The 22,397-nt window shown below is 42.1% G+C and overlaps 1 protein-coding gene across 1 annotated transcript in view; it reads left to right on the top strand.

The window, feature by feature from the left end:
- The window catches only part of ENTREP2 (endosomal transmembrane epsin interactor 2), a 559,705-nt gene that overhangs the window by 510,617 nt on the left and 26,691 nt on the right, over window positions 1-22,397 (top strand). The window contains exons 8-9 of the mRNA XM_069956552.1: window positions 2,302-2,377; window positions 11,642-12,226. Of these exons, the coding sequence (XP_069812653.1) occupies window positions 2,302-2,377; window positions 11,642-12,226 (661 nt within the window). The remainder of the gene's footprint in view (window positions 1-2,301; window positions 2,378-11,641; window positions 12,227-22,397) is intronic.

The raw sequence follows: 22,397 nt of genomic DNA, 5'->3' as shown, positions 1-22,397 counted from the left end.
GCAATCCCTTCCAATGGCCACCGCCGTGCCAAATTCAAGTAGCTAGTGCCAAGTTTAAACAGCCACCGCTACTGCCTCTCTCTCTGCCTCTGCTGCGGGGAACACCTTTTTGAGTGGGTGTTCCCTGCAACTAAGGCAAAGAGAGAGAAAGTAGCACTGGTTACCTGGTGCCTCCACTTGAATTTGGCACCGTGGTGGGCATTGATGGGGGAATGCAGGGGCCCAGTGACAGGTTTCAGGAGGTTGGAGAGGCCTGCGAAGGTGCACCCTGTTCAAGAGAAGCCTGGGGACGGGTACTGGGAGGTCAGAGAGACAGGTGGAGGAGAGTCCTGAATCGGGGAGAGGCAGCTGGGTGAATGTCCCCTCCAGCAGCTGCCAAACCAGCAGGCAGCAGCAGGCGGAGGGTCCAGTAGGGTAGACGGCGGCCTGGGGACAGGTCCAGGGGCTGGAGAAGCTGTTCCTCACAGCGGGTAGAAGCAAGGGCAGCGCGGCAACTTCAAATAGCCATCTGCTCTTGCCTCTCTCTCTGCCTCAGCTGTGGGGAACTCATTGTAAAGTAGCGGGGATTCCCTCATAATGAGGGGAATCCCTGCTCCTTTACAGTAAATAGTGGTGCAAGATGCACTGCTACTTGCTGCTAGTCTTTACACTCTGTGGGTTGGGTGCTCAGGGTAATAACCAATTAAACACATTTACATTGATCCCTATGGGAACACACTGCTCGGTTCTAAAACTGCTGGGTTCTAGAACAGCCTTCCAGGACAAATTATATTCAAGAACTGAGGTACCACTGTATTGGAAAAGTTTTAACCTGAAAAATACATTGCAAAAAGTACACATTAGATAGATAAGTTTTACTGACATAGACTATGTAAAAATTTAAACATTTCATCTATTATAAATTGGTTTAATGAATTAGTTGTTATGCATTTATATAAATCTATTAATAGCCTATGCAGTTTAATTGCAATATTTGACATTTTTGCACGATAAAAGGCTGAGAAGACTAGATCTAGGTAGATATTAAGTGATACCTGTATTCCTAGGTAATAAGTGTACATACTGGATGGAGCAATTGGTTACGATTCACTCTACGTAAGCTAACAGAGATACTGTACACAATACTTAATGTCCCTTTGTCAACAACAAGACAAGTCAATCTGTGGATCAATAGTAACGTCACTCATACACAGGATTCAGATGTAAAAATCAATTCAAAGTTTGTATCTGAAAACAAATCTCCAATCACCATGCTGACTAAAAGTTTTTTCTAGGCTGTTGTGAAACAAATACATGAAAACATTCTGTCCATCAAATGTCTTCAATGGAGAATACCAGAGACTACTGATTGTATTAAAAGGCAAATCCACTTTAAATAAATCCACTGGTGTCACAGTGAAATGTTAGAAGAGTTTTTGTGGGCCATACATTTCGTTTTATTTTTTTATTTTATTTTATTTTTTTCATTTTAGAAATCAGGGTATTGTATTTAAATGGAACATGTCAGATGGGATACCAGGGCCGTATCCACCTTCCCCCTAATATAGCACCAGATACTTACCTAATCCCCCCGGCAATGTCCCGACACTGAGAAATATTTGCTATTAGTCTTCTTGCTGATTATGCTAATGAGTAGAGAAGAGTCTGATGCCCATAGGAAATCAGGGAAATCAGTGATTGCCTATTAACATCGGGCTCATCTCTGCTCATTAGCATAAAGAAGGTAAAGGCTTGTAAATATATATATATATATATATATATATATATAAATTGGCACCTATTCTAACAATTATTTTTGGGAGAACAATAGCTATTTGTATTTGAGTACTGGGTAATGATCAGAAACATAGTCTGAGGCTTATGGGCTCCAGAGGAAATTCTGGCCCTAGGGTTATCATGTTCAGTTGTTGTTGTGCTTGAAATATATAAGTGAACTTTTCCGCTGTGTTATCCTGTTTGAATTTTAATCTTGTGGTATTAAATAAAACAAGATTTTATGGATATCCACTGGGGCTGGGCTTCTCTTTTCTGAGCCAAGTTTTAGTGTTGCTGGCCTCCTATAATACAAAAATAAAATGCTATGTTGCTATAATAAATTGGTTATTTCAGGTTTATATCTGATGCATCAGGGGCTTTACTTAAGGCCTACCTTACAGATTCAGTATGAACAAAGCCTTATAAATTGGTAAAACATTTTCCAAAGAAAGTGATTCAAACATAGTTGTTTGAGTTAAAATGTAACTTTATTTCTAAAAATACATGGATACAAACATGTATGTGATGTGTTTTGTGTCGCTGCAGGGGACCAGTATAGACCAACAGGTCACAGAATCCAGCATTGGGGACAGGAACACTACAGCTGGCTTCAGCACGCAAGGTTGGTAAAATATTCCTTCCATCTTGATCGGATTTAATGAATACTGCTCTTTATTCTGCATTCAGTCTTTTTTTCTTTTTTAACTTTTGTTGTATTTATATATGTTTACAATAACGTACACTGTTAATGTTAATTTTTGGCAGAAACCTAAATTACTTTTCTAAATAATATATTCGATATACAATTCCTGTACTCCACATTTCACTGTTTACATTACTGTGTTTGGAAAAGCATCCATTAATCTTAAGGTGCTTACTGTAAGGCTTTTATAATGTCATAAGACCTTTTATATGTTTTATTAACCACCCTCCTCACTTCATCAGTATAGGGTCTTTACAAATATATAGTGGACTCAATATGTGTATTGTAGATGTTGTAGATGGAGTCTTTGTTTCCCAAGGCTTTATGGCTTCTTTCTTATAATGCAAGCAGCAGGTAACATTTAATAAATGTGTGCAATAGATCGGGTATAGAGCCTGGTAATGGGTCCAGGCCAAATCTAGACAGTCCGAGTTTAGAGTGAGAGTAATCAGGACTCAGGTGTGATAGTCTTATAAGAGTCTGCAAAGTGCTCAGATGTCTCTCTCTCTCTTACCCTGTGAAAAAGAGCTGAGGCCAAGTGTCCGTGAGAGCCCTGCTCTAAAGCTGTTTCAGGTTTTATGGGCTTTTACTACTTTTGTGTTTTGTTGGTGCCAGGTATTAGGCCTGTACTGGGTTAGTCAGAAGCATTTATGTTTAGTTAGAGCCGGACAGGCATAGGTTTATAAGACATAGGGACATAAGTCCTTACTGAGTCTTCTAGGCATCATAGACCTTCCTGACAAAACTTACCAGGCTTTTTAGGTCTCTGGCTTTCAGTCTCCCCATTTGTAGGCACTATTCTAACAGCTCTAACAGCCCCCTTTATCCATAGAACAGTCTTACCAGATAGGCCTGAAATTTTCTGGTGCTCATCTGCTCCTCAGCTGTGTACCTTTACGCCATCTCGACCAGCTGGTCAGCACTTCTGGGATCCGCATAGCTTACCCATTTGAACAAGGTGACTGGCAGAGACCACAAATTTTGGTCCATTGGTTCCACCATTTGTGGGCCTGTCAGGATCTCCACCTGCAATCACTTCTTGGAAAGATGGATGAGATCATGAATTTGAGAGCGGGTTGGTTTGTGCATATGGTAAACCAAGTTATGCACACACTGGGCGTGGACAGAAACTATAACTCCCAATCATGATAAGATTTCCCATTTTAACTTGTTATAAATCATAGTATCCTGATTAGGGATGGTCCGAACTCTCTGAGGTTCGGGTTCGTATGAACCCGAACGCTCGGCATCAGATTCCCGCTGTCTGCCCGCTCCGTGGAGTGGGTGGATACAGCGGGAGGACCGCCTGGAAAACTGGGATACAGCCTATGGCTATGGCTGTATCCCAGTTTTCCAGGCGGTCCTCCCGCTGGATCCGCCCGCTGCATGGAGCAGGCAGACAGCGGGAATCATTACCGAGAGTTCGGGTTCGTAAGAACCCGAACCAAACTCGGTTCGGACCATCCCTAATCCTGATTATCACGGTCAAAATATGCCTTTGTGGTTCCCCTGATAGGCGAGGTGCCAACACTCCTGCCCAGTGTTCCTTTTCCCAACCTTTTTGCTTAGCAGTTCTTTCAAAGGATGTTAGGCTTCCACATCATCAGCTGCCAAACATTACTAGCCCTTATGGAAGTAGGACTAGTGTCTGCTACACCTGGGAGCCTTTCAGCCACACTGGATTGTTGCTGCACAACTTGTTTTAAAGCATTGCGGTCTTTTCTTTGCTCCTCCTGTGTAAGCTCGAGATGGGCAGTTGGTCTGCGGTTTGTCTCCTCTAGAGCTATCTGTTGCACTCTAGTAGCTTTCTGTTGTACTCTAGTAGCTTCCTGTTTTCCTGCAACAGCATGAAACACAGCCATGATCATGTCTTGCATCTTAGGGCTGGGTTCACACTACGTATATTTCAGTCAGTATTGTGGTCCTCATATTGCAACCAAAACCAGGAGTGGATTAAAAACACAGAAAGGCTCTGTTCACACAATGGTGAAATTGAGTGGATGGCCGCCATATAACAGTAAATAACGGCCATTATTTCAATATAACAGCCGTTGTTTTAAAATACCAGCAAATATTTGCCATTAAATGGCGGCCATCCACTCAATTTCAACATTGTGTGAACAGATCCTTTCTGTGTTTTTAATCCACTCCTGGTTTTGGTTGCAATGTGAGGACCACAATAGTGACTGAAATATACGTAGTGTGAACCCAGCCTAGAAGTGCAAGTTTATAGCCTTTTGTCAGAACCACAAAAAAAGGAACACCAGCCCTTTAAATTTTACATCACGGTTTCTTATACCAGAATCTTGTGCCTAACGCATCCTTCACCAATTGTAAGGGATTCGGTGGCAAAACAGAAAACAAAATGGCAAAGTAAAACCTATGCCTGTCCAGCTCTAACTAAACCTAAATGCTTCTGGCTAACCCAGTGTAGGTCTAATACCTGACACCAACAAAACACAAAAGTAATAAAAATACAACCTGAAACCACTTTAGAGCAGGGCTCTCACAGATACTTGTCCTTAGCTCTTTTCTCCTGTGTGAGAGACAGAGACCTCTGAGCACCTTGCAGACTCTTATAAGGTTATCACACCTGAGTCCTGATTACTCTCTCTTACGCACAGCAAACTTATACATGATGTAGCTTTATTCACCTTAAAAAGTGCAGTATGTTTTACAATAAAGCTAACATTTGTGTAAGAAAATGTTTGCTCAGGAAGAAATGTTACTGCAATAGGCCCAGGACCAAGTAGTAACCTAAGTAACCCCATCCCAGCACAAGTCCTGTTTGGCCACCAGACCCTCGGAGCCACGTCCCTGCATTTTCTTATCTTGGAGAAGGCAAAATACAATGGACAATGTTGTTTCCTTTGTGTACAGGACACAAAACCTTGTTTAAGATTTGGCATACTACCAAGTAGCTTGACCTGTCCTTTGAGAGATCTATGTAATTATTACAGTTATACTGATCCTATCTTCTACTGGGTGAGAGCAATGTATAAGACATATTGTCCTTTTCCAGGTGAATGGGACTCTGTAGGGTAGGAGTCCCATTAGGTTTACCCTTATTTGCAGACTGTCCTGATGACAAATTTTCTTACAGCCAAGAAAGCTATTACCATAGGGAAGAATACTGTGACTAAAAAGTTTGGTGGAAATATTCTACTTGATCAGTCGTAGTGAAATTCAATACAGTACATAATGCCAGAGGAAATAATTTTGATGTGTTGGTTCTTTACCTACTATATGTAGGTATTATATGCTATGATATGCCAGTAACAGTATAATTCCTTTAATCAAACATCAATGAGGCCTGATAGAAGTTTTTTTTTACTCATTATTCTGGATTATTGGATAGACAAGTGGAAAGTAGGTTAGGGTCCATTTACACAGAAAGATTATCTGACAGATTATCTGCCAAAGATTTGACGTCAAAGCCAGAAATGGATTTGAAAATAGGAGAAATCTCAGCCTTTTCTTTATGACCTGATCTCTGTTTATAGTCTGTTCCTGGCTTTGGCTTCAAATCTTTGACAGATAATCTGTCACATAATCTTTCTGTGTAAATGGACCCTTAGGCTATGTTCACACTACAACAGAGGCCGTACTTTGTGCAGAGTGGAACATAGCCTATTCTGCTGTGGGATCCCGGCCGGAGTGTATACACATCGTATATGCTCCGGCCGGGATTCCGTGCAGCTCAGCAAAGAACTGACATGTCAGTTTTCTGTGGCCGCAATTCAGTGAATTGCGGCCATAGGAAACCCTGTCAGTTCACACAATGAAGCAAGCGGCTCTGGCTCATTGTGCGCTATGGGAAGTTCCGATGCGGGCGCGCACTGATGCGCCCGCATCAGAACACTACTGCCATACTGCAGTACTGCAGTCCTGGCCAGTATGATCTTGGCAGAGACCGACCGTTCTGTGACCCAGACGGGTCACGGTACGGCCGATCTAATAAGTAGTGTGAACATAGCCTTAGTCTGTAGTGTTGTTTTAAAGAGGCAACCGAGATGGAAAAAAAAACTGTACATAAATGTATGTTGACCATTACGTATAACTCTTTCTCCTTGTATATACATACAAAGCCAAGATCCATGCCATATTTACCATAGTTAGTAAAATAAAAGCCTTTGCAGCCTAGTATACTGTTTAAGGCTATGTTAACACATTGTATTTGGCTCCGTATTTTGGTCAGTATTTTTTCAACCAAAACCAGGAGTGTATTAATCTGTGCAGATATTTCCATAAAAGTTTTTTTCCACTTCTGGTTCCACTCCTGATTTTAGCTACAGATAGACAAAAATACTGACAGAAACACTGGACAAAATACTTTGTGTGAACATAGCCTCAAACTAAAGCACAATGACAAGGTCAAATACTTTGGCATTGAATGTTGTTGTTGTTGTTTTAACTGATTGGAGCCAAATACTAAAACATGTTTTATCCAATCTGATTCTATTTTCATTTTGTTTATTTCACTCTTAGTACATTATTATGCAGGCAAGCATTTAGCTGCTTTTAACAATATTTAGAGATATTGTTTACAGTAAGCCCCATAGACATACTGTAGGTACAAGAGATCTAAGGAGAACCATTGACTAATATGGGAAAGGGTCCTAAGCATGCTCTGTTACTTGTACAGTGGTCTCTGTGCAATGAGGGGAGGAGATGAGATGTGGTGTCCATCACCTAATGCGAATAGCTTGATCTCATCTTATCTATATTCCTGTGTAACGTTTCACTGTAAACCTGTCTGTGATGATAAGAAGGACACTGCAAAACAGTTATTTGCAAACCAATGGACCAATTGACCAATATTTGTGGTCTCTGACAGTCACCTTGTTCAAATGGGAACTGGAATATTATTAGGCTTAGAGATAAGACTAAAAACAGCTCTGAAAAGTTAGGTGTTCTCTTGCATGCTTTCTATTGATCACAGCCCAGACCATAATTCCATGTAAATGTAAATCGTCCTCCCCACCCACGATAGCCGAATGGTTCAGAGAAGTTGATCACATACGGTACAGTGGATGGAAGACCTTCTTCTTTACACTATACCAAACTATTCAACCAATTTTGGCTTCCATGGCTTACTTTTAAAGACACTAATGAATATAAATGCATCCAACCTACCCCCAGACTCCCCTATGACCCCCCTCCTCCCACCCACATCTAACTCTTCTTGGGCACATTGTCCACTCAACTCCGCAATCGTCACAGTCTCCACATCTCATACCCGCCCCTCAATAGCTTTAGTCAGCAAACTGATATCCAATACCACTCAACCTGAAGCAAATGGAAAGTCCTTGTACCCTTTGTCTCCAAACAAGGATGTGCCAAGTATTCGCGCTGACAGCACAATAGATTACGCTTTTCTGGTGACCCTAACATGTTAGTGGCCTGGCAGAGCCCATGATCATTCAGAAAAGGGGGCTGCTCCTTGTCTGCCTTATTAGGTTGAGCATCTCTTATTTCTGTTCTTCCCTCACCCTCTCTCATTCCTAAATTCTACTTTCCTCAGTCTTTGCCTGCTGTAAAGGCACTATCAAGTCCTAATTGAGCTCAGTATTTCTATGGCCTACAAGATCAGTCAAATGAATAAACATTTTGAATAAAAAAAGACTAAAAACAGCAAGATTTGAGGACTGTAACATGGATAATAAGGTGGAAAATTATTTTTTTTAAATTGTATAAATGTATAAACTTTTTTTTTTTTTTTTTTATACATTTCCTTCAAATGGGTTGTCCAGTATTGAAGACAACCACCATTCACTCAACCATACATTAAGGGAACTCATCATTACTCTCATGCTGCCTAATCCACATTGAGGCTATGTTCACACTATGTATCTGTGCGGCTGTATTGCGGGCTGTAAATCATCGGCCGTATTTTTCCGGTTTATGCGTACGCTGGAAAGTATACGATATACGGCTGCACAGTGCACACTATTTATGAGCCTACGGCCCGATCGTAAATGGACCCGTAAAAAATTAACAAGACCATTGTTTGCGGCTGGAACTGTGCAAATTCACGGCCGTGGATTGACAGGCGGTCCGTACGGAGTACTTCAAAAATAGCCGGCAATAATGCCGAATGCCGATGCCTCTAATAGTTAATATATTAAATTAATAAAACACATTTTTTTTGTAATAAAGTCCCTTTCGTTGTTCAATAATTTAATTCTAACGAATCCATCATTGTGCAATTAAATATACTGTTAAAATAAATATATATATAAATAAACGTATATTTATATATATATATATATATATTTTTATTTTTGGACAGTATACTTAATTTCACAATGATGGATTCATTAGAATTAAATTATTGAACAACGAAACTGATTTTATTACAACAAAAATGTGTTTTATTAATTAAATATTAATTAGTACAGGAAGCTCCATTAAGCCGTTAATTCATATTCCCGATAAATAGAGCATTCTGTACTAATCAACACTTTACTTTAATTAAAACATCAAATGTTTCTTCTAATTATGTTATCACAATAGCATTATTAGAGGAAACATTTAGAATTATATGTGCGCTCAGCTGATTGGCTGATCGGCTCAGCGCACATATAAAGAGGCGATCCGCAGTACAGTGACTTCATTGTGCTGCGGACCAGCGAAGAGGACACATCGGGATGAGTATACAGATCTCCCCACCCCCTCCCCAGCACTGCACCCATCCCAGTAAGGAAGGGGGGTCACTTAACCCCTTCCTTGCTGGGATGGGTGCAGTCGGACATCAGTCTGGCCCCCAAGGGGTTAAGGGGAATGAAGTACATTCTCCCTTAACCCCTTGGGGGCCAGACTGTAAGCAGCGATCTGTAAAGATGCTGCATATTGTAAGGAGCACAACACCGCTCACAATGATGGGTGTTGTGCTCCTGTTTGTGTGTTTTTTGTGTGTTTCTCCCTTTTTGTTTTTCAAATATCGGTATCCTGTGGATTACGTCGGATTCGGTGGACTAGGTCGATGACCAGCGGTTGTTTGGTGTTTTTTTAAAATAAAATGGTCAATGAGGGGTGTGGGGGTGTTTTTATTTGAATAAAAAAAAAATTTCCACTTGTGTCTTGTCTTTATTTCTTTACTTTATAGACTTAGTAGTGGAAGCTGTCTAATAGACGGAATCCATTACTAAGTCGGGGCCTAGTGTTAGCCGGTATAAAATGGCTAACACTAAACCCCCATTATTACCCCAGTACCCAATGCCACCAGGGGTACTGGGAAGAGCCCAGTTTTTAACCCGGCTGGTTTTTAACCCGGCTGGTTATAAAAATAGGGGGGACCCTATGCATTTTTTATTATTATTTATTTATTTAAAAAAAAACGCATAGGGTCCCCCCCTATTTTTATAACCAGCCGGGTTAAAAACCAAGGGACAGCAGCCTGGTAACACCAGGGTGGGAAGAGCCATTGGTTTAGGCCCTCCCCAGCCTAAATCTTACCAGCCTGCTGCCGCCCCAGTCCAGGAGCACCAATTTTGACGCTCCAGGACCTCTGGCACCTGGCTCTTCCCAGTATCCCTGGTGGCATTGGGTACTGGGGTAATAATGGGGGGTTAGTGTTAACCATTTTATACCAGCTAACACTAGGCCCCGACTTAGTAATGGATTCCGTCTATTAGACTTCCACTTCCACTACTAAGTCTATAAAGTAAAGAAATAAAGACAAGACACAAGTCGAAAAAATTTTTTTATTCAAATAAAAACACCCCCACACCGCTCATTGACCATTTTATTAAAAAAAACCACCAAACAACCGCTGGTCATCGACGTAGTCCACCGAATCCGACGTAATCCACAGGATACCGATATCTGAAAAACAAAAAGGGAGAAATACACAAAAAACACACAAACAGGAGCACAACACCCATCATTGTGAGCAGTGTTGTGCACCTTACAGTATGCAGCATCTTTACAGATCGCTGCTTACAGTTTGGCCCCCAAGGGGTTAAGGGAGGATGTATTGCATCCCCCTTAACCCCTTGGGGGCCAGACTGATATCAGACTGCAACCATCCCAGCAAGGAAGGGGCTAAGTGACCCCCCTTGCTTACTGGGATGGGTGCAGTGCTGGGGAGGGGGTGGGGAGATCTGTATACTCACCCCGATGTGTCCTCTTCGCTGGTCCGCAGCACAATGAAGTCACTGTACTGTTGACCGGCTCTTTATATGTGCGCTCAGCCGATCAGCCAATCAGCTAATCAGCTGAGCGCACATAGAATTCAAAATGTTTCTTCTAATAATGCTATTATGATAACATAATTAGAAGAAACATTTGATGTTTTAATTAAAGTGTTGATTAGTACAGAATGCTCTATTTATCGGGAATATGAATTAACGGCTTAATGGAGCTTCCTGTACTAATTAATATTTAATTAATAAAACACATTTTTGTTGTAATAAAATCAGTTTCGTTGTTCAATAATTTAATTTAAACGAATCCATCATTGTGCAATTAAATATACTGTCAAAAAATAAATATATATATAAATATACATTTATTTATATATATATTTATTTTAACAGTATATTTAATTGCAAAATGATGGATTCGTTTAAATTTAATTATTGAACAACGAAAGGGACTTTATTATAATGAAGATGTGTTTTATTAATTTAATATATTAACCATGAGAGGCATCGGCATTACTGCAGAGGATCGCAAACCCCGGTAATAGCGATTCATGTAAACTGTTTCCCTGCTTTCCCAGATGCATTACAGAGGTGTTTGCATCACTTTCTAAAGATTTTATTTGTTATTTTTAGTTGAACCAGATTACCAAGTAAATGACTGTATGTTTTCAGCCGCATGTCTAGTTTTTACCACGGCCGTAGTTTCAGCCGCACATTTACAGCAGCGTAAAAAATAAAGCCGCACAGATACATAGTGTGAACATAGCCTGAGTCATTGAGGTGATCCCTGATGGCTTTACCCTGCTCCTCCAGCCTTAATAAATTTTTCATGTTTGGGTACAAGAAGAGATCTATCAATCAAAGCTGGTGGGGCTCACAGAAATCAAAGGGATCCACTCTTAGGTAGTTAAGGTAGCATGAAAGTGATGACAGGTTCAAGTAAGTAAGTGTAAATTTGACAGGACTGCTTAATGTTATGCAAACTATTTCAATAATACATTACACCTAATTGCTATCTCCATGTTTTACATTGTAGTGTCTGTGGACAGCACCTCCATTTTGGTGTCGGAAGTAGCTGACATTGCTGCTCATAGCTGCTCATCAGAAGACCTTTGTTCTTTGGAAGTTCAGGGCTCTTTGCGTTCTGCAGATTTTTCTCCATATAGCACTATTCGTACTGCAGCTACAGGAAGTAGTTGTGCCAGCTTGGAACATAGTCTCCGCTGTGGCCTTCATCTCACCAATTCTCAATGTTCACCTGATGATGATGGAAGCAGAGCATCAACAGACAGATCTCAGTGGCAAGACTGTGACAATTATACTCAGTCCAGGTCATTGGACTCTTCATCTGAGAATTTCAGTACCCCAGAAAGAGAATCTCATTTATTGACAAAGGAAAGAAAAGTGTCTCAGCCATTGAAACCTATAAAAGTGTGTTATGGTGTGTTCAGCCCATCACCTGGACAATGCCAACCATCACCAAGCACATTACCAATCAATCCAATGTCTCATATAGGATCAAAGGAAAAGACAGTCCAACAGCCTCATTCCAGGAAATATCGCATTGCCAGTATAGTCCGATCCACCAGTGACCCTGTTTCCTGCTCATCTAGTACAGAAGGTAAACAGACATTTGTAATAGTGCATCAATGAACTTTGTATCAAAAAATGTGTTTAGCAGAACTCTAATAACAGTTGATAGGATGGGCATTATTCCTATCCTACTACAGTATGTGCAATTATAAAAACTGATAAACCCTACCTTATAAATTTAGCAGATGTACATTTTCTTACACAATTACCAAATTACCACTATATTATCACAGTGTTAATAAGGGTACAATAAATGTTTTTTTATATTATGGTTTGCAGAAAGCTTAAAGGGGACCTGTCACCCCGGCTTTTCCGTCGGAAGCCATGCGTGCACTCACCAGAGATGAGTCCGACACCCATAGAGAATGACTGCTCCAGTCATTATTTATGGGTGTCGGACTCATCTCTGGTAAGCACACACATGGCTTCTGACAGGGATTTCTCAGCGGCGGGACGGGGTCCGGGACCGGGACTTCAAGAGAGGGATAAGTATAAGGGGCTCCACCGGGGGGGGTCGGGCGGGCTTCACCCCGGCAGCCTGGGCGACAGGTCCCCTTTAATGAAAACCATCTCTGTCAAGTTAGTTGATAGACAATCCTCTTTCGGGAAAAGTAACAACCAATTCAAGTTCACTTTAAATGAAATCAAAATCAACTCATGACACAGAAGAAGCCAGTTAGAGATGAGCAGACCTCAGGCACGCTCAGGTTCTTCCAAACGTGCAGTGTCCGAGCATGCAGCATCTGATTACCAGTGGCTACAGAAGTTGAATGCAGCCCTAAGGAGTCTATAAAAATATGGATGATTCTAAATTTAGTGTGTGTGTGTGGGGGGGGGGGGTTGCTCCTGGTCGTGGCTTGCTTATTTAAAGTAGAAGGATTGGGAATGCTCAAATCCAACCTGCCCAACCATTCTTTTTGCAACATAAACTTTTGGGGAATAGTCAGCAATCCACCTAAGGGTGCATTCACACGTACCCCATCTGCAACTGATTTCCTGCTGCAACATCTGCAGTGAAATACACTGCGGTATGTGGTACAGTTATTCCCTATGTTCTCTGCATCCTGGAGAATGCAGCCTCTCGGTCTTATTAAAGGGGTTGGCCACTTTATAGTAAAATTGTTCCGTATACAGTATTAGTAGGTGTACTCACTGTATATACTGACAGCAGCTCCCTGTGTACCTCATAGAGCTAAAATCAGACTCCCCTCCTCCAGGCTGTACTGCCCTGCTTTGTGGTGTTCCTCTTCATAAAATGCATGTGACCATGCCCCGCCCCCCAATGTCCACCACTGAAGAAGCTCATACATCACCTGCCCGCGCTCTGGCTTGCATCTTCAGCTATCGGGTCACTGACAGAGCTCAGCCAATCAGTGTGTTGCGGCGGTACAGGAAAATACACTGCGAGAATGTAGAGACTATAGGGAATAACTGTACTGAAATCATGAAAACCGCTGCAGATGCGGTACGTGTGAACACACTCTTACAAAAAAGATGAAGAAGTCTAATATGATTAGAGCAATATTCTGGCAGCAATTGAACAGTATTTTGATTGAACTAAAATATTATGTAAGAAGGAACATTAGAATCAATAGGGCCATGTCACAGAGGGGCGGGGTTTCCTCCCACTGGGGGTGGGTAAGCCCACCTCCAGTGCTTTAGCTTGGACTGGTGCCCAGTAATAGACTGGTACAATGCACGGGAACCGGGCCGCGGTTCAAAAAAAAGGACTGCAGCACCAGCTTCCCCGTGACGGCGCTGTTCTATTGATATGCTACACTCAAGCGAATGTACCTAATGGTAAATTCACTTTAAGGAGTCCAGAGAATGATCATCTCATTGAGTTTTTTTTCCCACAAAGATACATAGCCATCTGCCCAGCTCTTCCTGGTTATAACATGATGCTCATACATTAGAGAGCATTTTCATGGTGTCAAGTTCTCTTTGAGGGGTTAGAAGTGCAAAACACACTGTCATACACCAAATAACTCTAGGCACACATACACATTATTAACACTACATGAGCACAATGGTAAATAGTACTTTTGCATATTACATCCTGCTTATTCTGTAGTATTAAAATATAACATGAAATTGGTATTCAAGCTTAAGTTTGTGTGCTTGAATATAGTCAGGGGCGGTCTTGGCATTTCTGGGGCCCCAAGCGAAGTTATGTCTGGGCCCCCCCCCCCTCGACACGCATTCCAAAACAATAGACCGCTGTGTGTTACCCTCAGTAGTATATACCCCTTGTGTGCTACCGCCAGTAATATATACTCCTTGTGTGCTGCCCCCAATAGTATATACCCCTTGTGTCCTGCCCCCAGTAGTATATACCCCTTGATTGCTTCCCCCAGTAGTATATAGACCCCTGTGTTCCCCCAGTTATATATAGCCCCTGTGTGCTCCCCAGAAGTATATAGACCTCCTGTGTGCTGCCCCAGTTGTATATAGACCCCCCTGTGTGCTGCCCCCAGTTGTATATACCCCCTGTGTGCTCCCCCACTAGTATATAGGTCCCCTGTGTGCTCCCTCAGGGGTATTTAATCCCCCTGTGTGCTCCCACACTTGGATATAGACCTCCTGTGTGCTCCTCCACTTGGATATAGACCCCTGTGTGCTCCTCCAGTAGTATATAAACCCCCTGTGTGGTTCCCCCAGTAGTATATAGACCCCCTGTGTGCCCCACCAGTATTATATAGACTCCTTGTGTGCTGCCCCAGTAGTATACAGACCCCTGTGTGCTCCCCCAGTTATATATAGACCACCTGTGTGCCTCACAAGTAGTATATAGACCCCCTGTATGTTCCCCCAGTAGTATATAGACCCCCTGTGTGCCCCACCAGTAGTATATAGACCCCTGTGTGCTCCCCCAGTAGTACATAGCCCCCCTGTGTGCTCCCCCACTTGGATATAGACCTCCTGTGTGCTCTCCAAGTTGTATATAGACCCCATTCTGCTGCCCCAAGTAGTATATAGACCCCCTGTGTGCTGACCCCAGTAGTATATAGACCCCTCTGTGAAGCCCCAGTAGTCTATAGCCCCCCTGTGTGCTCCCCCCATTTATATAGACCCACGCTGTGTGCTCTCCCTCCCATATAGTATATAACACAATAAAACAAACACTTACACTCACCTGGGTCAGGGCGTCTCCTCTTCTCTTCACTCTTGTGGCCGCAGTAAGGATTTTCCCTGCGATCACAAGAGGCCGCACTCCCCTTGTCCTGGCGCCGATTCTCCAGTGATGTCACTGGAGCACCGACACCACAAGGACAGAGCGGCCACTTGTGACCGCAGGGAAAACACTTCCTGCGGCCACAAGAGTGACTGACAGGAAGGGAGCCAATGTCTCTCGTCCTGTCAGTGCTGCTGCATGTAACTATGAGCGCTCATTATGAGTGCTCATAGTTACAGTTCAGATGGCAGCAGCGAGCGGGGCAGCGGCCCTGTTCAGCGGTCTTGAGCACAAGAGAGGGGTGTGGGGGCCCCCCTGGATGTTGGGGGCCCCAAGCGATCACTTGGGGTGCTTGGTGCCAAAGACCGCCACTGAATATAGTAACCATGTAATCCTCACCTTCTCAGATCCTGATCATGAATTCTGTTTAGATATGCAGTATTAAACTTCCCATTACATAAATAGACATGTTTCACATCTAGGACATTTGGGAAGGTGCCCATATTGCTTGTCACCTGGAAAATAGATATAAGTAAAAAAACAGCTGAGTGGAATTTTAAAAGGAACACAAACTGATATACCCGGTTAGAAAGCAATTACCTTTGATCAATATAGAGCACATTCGAAAATAAAACTCTAACAAAATATATCAGCAGATATAACAAGCAGTTTGACTTTAGTACGTGAAATGGATTTTGTATTTTATAGCAGACAGTTACCAGAAAGAAAAGTTTCATGTTTCAGGCAGCCTCAGTAGTTCCGAGGTACAATTGGTAGATTAATTAGGAAAGACATTTGGAAGCTTGAACTGAATTGAGAATTAAAGGCACTTTTACACACCAGAAAATTACCAGACAAGTAATATGGTTTGTATCCCCAACTGAGAAAATGAGGCTGAACTTTAACACACTTACAGAATGATCCGACCAGTTTAATGGTTTGTATTTCAAGCTGTGATTTCACAGTATGAGACTGTATGACTTTTAGCAAGTCTTGTTTGCAAATAAGTTCTTGTTGACTTGTGTTTGGTAAATTACCGCCTAAGTAGATCCAGTCTTGAATCAGTTCGGAGACCTTTACAAAACCCAACAAATGACTGATTTTGTTAATCTATCTACATAAAATGAGAAGGGAAATGAGATTACTTTACTCATTTTCTAGTTGAACACAGGGCAAGTGCTTAACATATAAAAGTACTGTGCTAAAAATAGGAACATTGCATGGTTGACTTGCTGCCTTGCTTACTATTTATTTTCTCTGCATAGTGGGTAAAAGGAAAGGTTAAAAGGAATGTATCATTAATGACATGGTAATTCAGTTAGGTTTCATCATAAACAAATATTTGGTGCTGTTGTTATTACTTTCTTTTTTTTTTCTATCCAGTTTACAATAACAGTAGTTATCAGTGGTCACTTTCTACAGCTTTAGGCCCCTTTCACACTGAGCAAAAACGGCAGAATTCGGCAGTGGATCTCTCCGCCACGGAACCCCACCTTGCTTAGTGTCCTTCAGTGAGTGAATGGAAGGGCGTGCACGAGTCGCTCCCGCTGCTCTCCTCTTAAAGAAGTGACATGTCACTTCTTTGAGCGGAGAGGGGAGGAAGCGGATGCACGTGCACCCTCCCATTCACTCCCTGAAGGACACTGAGCAAGGTGGGGTTCCGTGGTGGAGAGCTCCACTGCCAAATTCTGCTGTTTTTGCACAGTGTGAAAGGGGCTTTACAGTACAGCCTGGGACAGGGTCATCAGAGAATAATTATTTAAACATAGTTTTGTTGCACTGTTGGAGGTTATATATGCAGTATATCATGCTCTTTTAGTTTGTCTCACTTTTAAATGCTTGTATACACAGTGATAGGGACCAGACATTTTATTGTACATTGTCGTTACACATGTGGCTGCTTGGTAAACTACAGTCAACAAGTTCCAATATTACATTTGTACCCATTGGCAAATAATCAGACTTCTAGAAGCTATATATAGTGTGTAACATAATGCTACACCCTTGTCATTCCCTTAGGTATGGGTTCTATCATCTCATGAAAACTATAATACTCTTTGTCATTTCCCTGTACAAGTGTACCTGTCACTAATAAAAACTTTTAACGTAAACATTTTTATCAGTAAGAGTCTGAGCGCTCCTCTCCTTGTTTTGTGTCTGAGACCTGGATGGACCCATAGACTTGTTCTGGGGATCTGTCTGGGTCACATGACACAAAGACAGAAATGAACGTGCTAAGAATGCCTAAGAATTGAATGTGCTAAGAAACCTTCATTCCCTGATCGTTCACATCTTAATTATGGTTGTCCATGTGACGTTCCGATGCTACTGAAAGCTCTGCATGCAAGTGCACTCACAGCTTTCAAATCTATCATTAGTTTTTAAAGTGTCCTTAATTCCAGCTCTCTATACAAGTAATAGGGGGAGACAAACAGAACATTACAAAATTAAAACATGTTATATGAATAAGGAAAATGACAGACTGGTACATAGTCATGGTCGCAGTTTTGTGTAGTCGGGAGTGAGAAAACTGTGTATTTGGGAAATGTTTTTGAGGTGGAAGCAGCAGGAGGTGGTCAAAGGGGACCTAAGGCAGAAGACTTGGGGAATGAGAGACCGAAAAGTATAGATGGAGAAGAGAAGAGGCCCAACCAGTGAGCCTTGGGTGACACCAACACTGAGGGGGCGAGGAGAAGAGTTAGTGTGGGAGTGGGAGATACTTAAAGTGCAGTAGAAGAGGTAAGAGGAGATCCAGGAGAGGGCCAAGCTGGTCACCAAGCTGGTGAAAGAGTTTGTAGGAGGAGAAGATCAAGGAGAAGTGAGGGCAGTTTCTGTGAAATGGTGGGGGCAGAACTCAAGTTGGATGAAAAGTGGGAGGAAGGTTCAAGGTAGAAATGTGGTTCAAGGAGTTTCGAAGCAAAGGGGACAATGGGGCAGTAACTGAATAAGGAGGCAGGGTTAAGGAATGGCGTTTTAAGGATGGGTGTGTTGGTTGCATGTTTATATGGAGAGGGAAAGATTTTGTTAAAGTGCTGCAGGCACAAGGAACAGCTGATGGCAAGCTACTCTACCAGGTGCTCTGTCTCTAATAATTACACCAGGAAGTTTGCTGCCTATCCAATGAAATGACTGAGAGGCAGCTCAAAAATAGGAATTGTTGAAAGTGACAGGGACATTGTATATATATATCAATGATGTAAAAGTTGTCCTAGTCCACCAATCAGAGTCTTCCTCTGACTGGCTGAAAAGTGGGTTCAGTCACCATAGAGTACATCTAAAAAAGAGTTATCCCATGAGCCATTGGTGCTTAGGTTTCAACTTACCAATTTATGTTATTTGTGTTTACATTTGAAGTAGCTAAGAATGGAAACACTCTACATGGATGTAAGATTCCAACATATGACAAGCTGTTGGGACATTGAATTATTCAGAAACACAGTTTAAATCTGTTGCTGTGAATGTTAAGTAGCCACCCATGTCATCCGTTCTTTTCCTTTCTTTTCTTTTTTTCTAATGCATGTAGCGACTTTGTGACTACATATTGGTTTCTTACCATAGATTCAGGGCAGGTGAAAGTGAGATCTGTGGCATAGTAGAAGGTAAAGGCCCTATTCCACGGAACGATTATCGTCCGTATTCGGCCGATATCGGCCGCTACAGATGATAATCGTCCCGTGGAATAAAGTGCAAAGATCAGCCGACATCGTTCATGTCGGCTGATCGTTGCAGTTGCTTGTTTTTCAACATGTTGAAAAACAAGAGACTGATACAACAACGATCTGCTGCCATCGCTCTGTTGAATAGAAGCATCGGCAGCAGACGCTGCTGTATCCTATGGGCTACCCGGACGATCAGCGATCACCCAGGCAGCCCCCCCCCCCCGCGCAGCTCCCCGCCGCCCCTCCCGCACTCACCCGCTCGCTGCAGCCACGATGAATAGCGGCGGCAGCGAGCCGGAAACGAGGAGCAAACGAGTGCTGAGAGCGCTCGTTTGCTCCTCTAAATGACCCGTGAAATAGGGCCTTTAGTTATATCAATGCTGCTAAGAGTATTTTTTATCTCCATTGTTGTACAATACTCAGAGCTGCCAATATAGTTGTCCATGTAAAAAAAACAAAAAAACAAACATAAAACAAACTTCTATGTAGCACATCAATCATGGACTATATTTCTAACAGCAATTTTTTTTACATTCGAATTATATCAGAATAGATAGATAGTGAAAAGTAATTTGCTGTGGCTGCCTAGGTTGGTTTACAACTAAGATTTTTTTCTTCTTCCTTTTTTCCTTTTTATTCTTGGATTTTACCCAAAACACAAGTACAATACAATCATATTTATATATATATATATATATATATATATATATATATATATATATATATATATATACACACAGTGGTACCTTGGTTTAAGAGTAACTTGATTTAAGAGCGTTTTGGTTTAAGAGCTCACAGTTTTTCAAAATTGTGACTTGGTTTAAGAGCATTGCTTTGGTTTAAGAGCTCCCTGTACTGGGTGGGAGCGCGAGTGGAGGAGGGGCATGGCCTGCATAGCGGGGTCTACAGCCCTGTACTTTGACCCAGGAAGTCTCCCTCACCTTCCAAATCATAGCAGATCCACTTTAGGCTGGGGCTTGCATCAGGGGACAGGATTGTGGAGGTAATCTCTGCATAGCTGTAACCCCTCTCTTCCCGGACAGAGAGCGCTGCTATACTGTGCCCATATCTGCCCTGCTCATTCCTTCATGCTCCCTCCAGTCTCTGTCAGCCCTGGTGTTTCCCATCTTCTCCATTACTGTACAGTAACTTATAATATGACATAGTCAGCTGTTTCTGAATGTTTGTTTCATTTGTTTTACATGTGATTCAGAATAATAAATCATTATTTTTGGGGTGTGGAACCAATTGTCTGCATTTCTATGAATTCTTATGGGAAAATTTGCTTTGGTTTAAGAGTGGATTTGGATTACAAGCACAGTCCCGGAGCAAATTATGCTCGTAATCCAAGGCACCACTGTATGTATATATATATATATATATATATATATATATATACACTCACCGGCCACTTTATTAGGTACACCTGTCCAACTGCACGTTACCACTTAATTTCTAATCAGCCAATCATATGGTGGCAACTCAGTGCATTTAGGCATGTAGACATGGTCAAGACAATCTCCTGCAGTTCAAACCGAGCATCAGTATGGGGAAGAAAGGGGATTTGAGTGCCTTTGAACGTGGCATGGTTGTTGGTGTCAGAAGGGCTGGTCTGAGTATTTCAGAAACTGCTGATCTACTGGGATTTTCACGCACAACCATCTCTAGGGTTTACAGAGAATGGTCCAAAAAAGAAAAATCATCCAGTGAGCGACAGTTCTGTGGGCGGAAATGCCTTGTTGATGCCAGAGGTCAGAGGAGAATGGGCAGACTGGTTCGAGCTGATAGAAAGGCAACAGTGACTCAAATAGCCAACCGTTGCAACCAAGGTAGGCAGAAGAGCATCTCTGAACGCACAGTACATCCAACTTTGAGGCAGATGGGCTACAGCAGCAGAAGACCACACCGGGTGCCACACCTTTCAGCTAAGAACAGGAAACTGAGGCTACAATTTGCACAAGCTCATCGAAATTGGACAGCAGAAGATTGGAAAAACGTTGCCTGGTCTGATGAGTCTCGATTTCTGCTGCGACATTCGGATGGTAGGGTCAGAATTTGGCGTCAACAACATGAAAGCATGGATCCATCCTGCCTTGTATCAACGGTTCAGGCTGGTGGTGGTGGTGTCATGGTGTGGAGAATATTTTCTTGGCACTCTTTGGGCCCCTTGGTACCAATTGAGCATCGTTGCAACGCCACAGCCTACCTGAGTATTGTTGCTGACCATGTCCATCCCTTTATGACCACAATGTACCCAACATCTGATGGCTACTTTCAGCAGGATAATGCGCCATGTCATAAAGCTAGAATCATCTCAGACTGGTTTCTTGAACATGACAATGAGTTCACTGTACTCAAATGGCCTCCACAGTCACCAGATCTCAATCCAATAGAGCATCTTTGGGATGTGGTGGAACGGGAGATTCGCATCATGGATGTGCAGCCGACAAATCTGCGGCAACTGTGTGATGCCATCATGTCAATATGGACCAAAATCTCTGAGGAATGCTTCCAGCACCTTGTTGAATCTATGCCACGAAGAATTGAGGCAGTTCTGAAGGCAAAAGGGGGTCCAACCCGTTACTAGCATGGTGTACCTAATAAAGTGGCCGCTGAGTGTATATATATACAGATCTGAAATGTTTCTCAATTAACATGCAATTGTATAATTCTGACAGCAAGTCAGCTAAATGGTGATACTAAATACTATCAAACATCAAGCATTATTATTTCTGGATTAAAAGAAGACCCATTCTCTAGTTTCAGATGACCACTCAATGGATATATCTATTAATGGGGTCCTGTGGGTAATGCCTAGATAGAATTGCTTTTTACTGTACTTTTATCTTACTAAAAACTACAATTCAATCTAGGGAGGATTTCCTCTGGTGCACCCTATGTTTTTTTTTGTTTTTTTTTTATAAAATACATGTTGAAATCCCCTCTTGAAATGCAGCCAGTTTTTAAACTTAATCTACAATCTATACAATTCTCTGTATCAGTATGGAACATTTAGACTTCGCAATCCTTGCCCATTCTTCCTTGTAAATTGGCCCCAAATGCATCCGATTGTGTATAGCTCTCTTGAGGTCAACCCTCAGTTGGTGTCAGTTCTGGGCTCTGGCTGAGCCATTCTTAAAGGTTTATCTTCTGGCAAAGCCATTCTTCTGTTCATGTGGAGGTGTGCTTTGTGTAATGAAAAGTGAAATTTCTCTGAAGGGCTGAAGGTTTTGTGCCAAAATTGACTGATACTTAGAACTGTTCATAATTTCTTCCACCTTGACTAAAGTGTCACTTCTGGCTACAGAAAACAACAGCCCTAATGCATAATACTGCCTCCACCATGGTCCTCTGTGTCTATTGTG

Source organism: Dendropsophus ebraccatus, chromosome 1 (genome assembly GCF_027789765.1).
Source record: "Dendropsophus ebraccatus isolate aDenEbr1 chromosome 1, aDenEbr1.pat, whole genome shotgun sequence".
NCBI lineage: Eukaryota > Metazoa > Chordata > Amphibia > Anura > Hylidae > Dendropsophus > Dendropsophus ebraccatus.
Note: the sequence above shows the minus strand (reverse complement) of the source record. Positions and strands in the feature narration are given on the sequence as shown.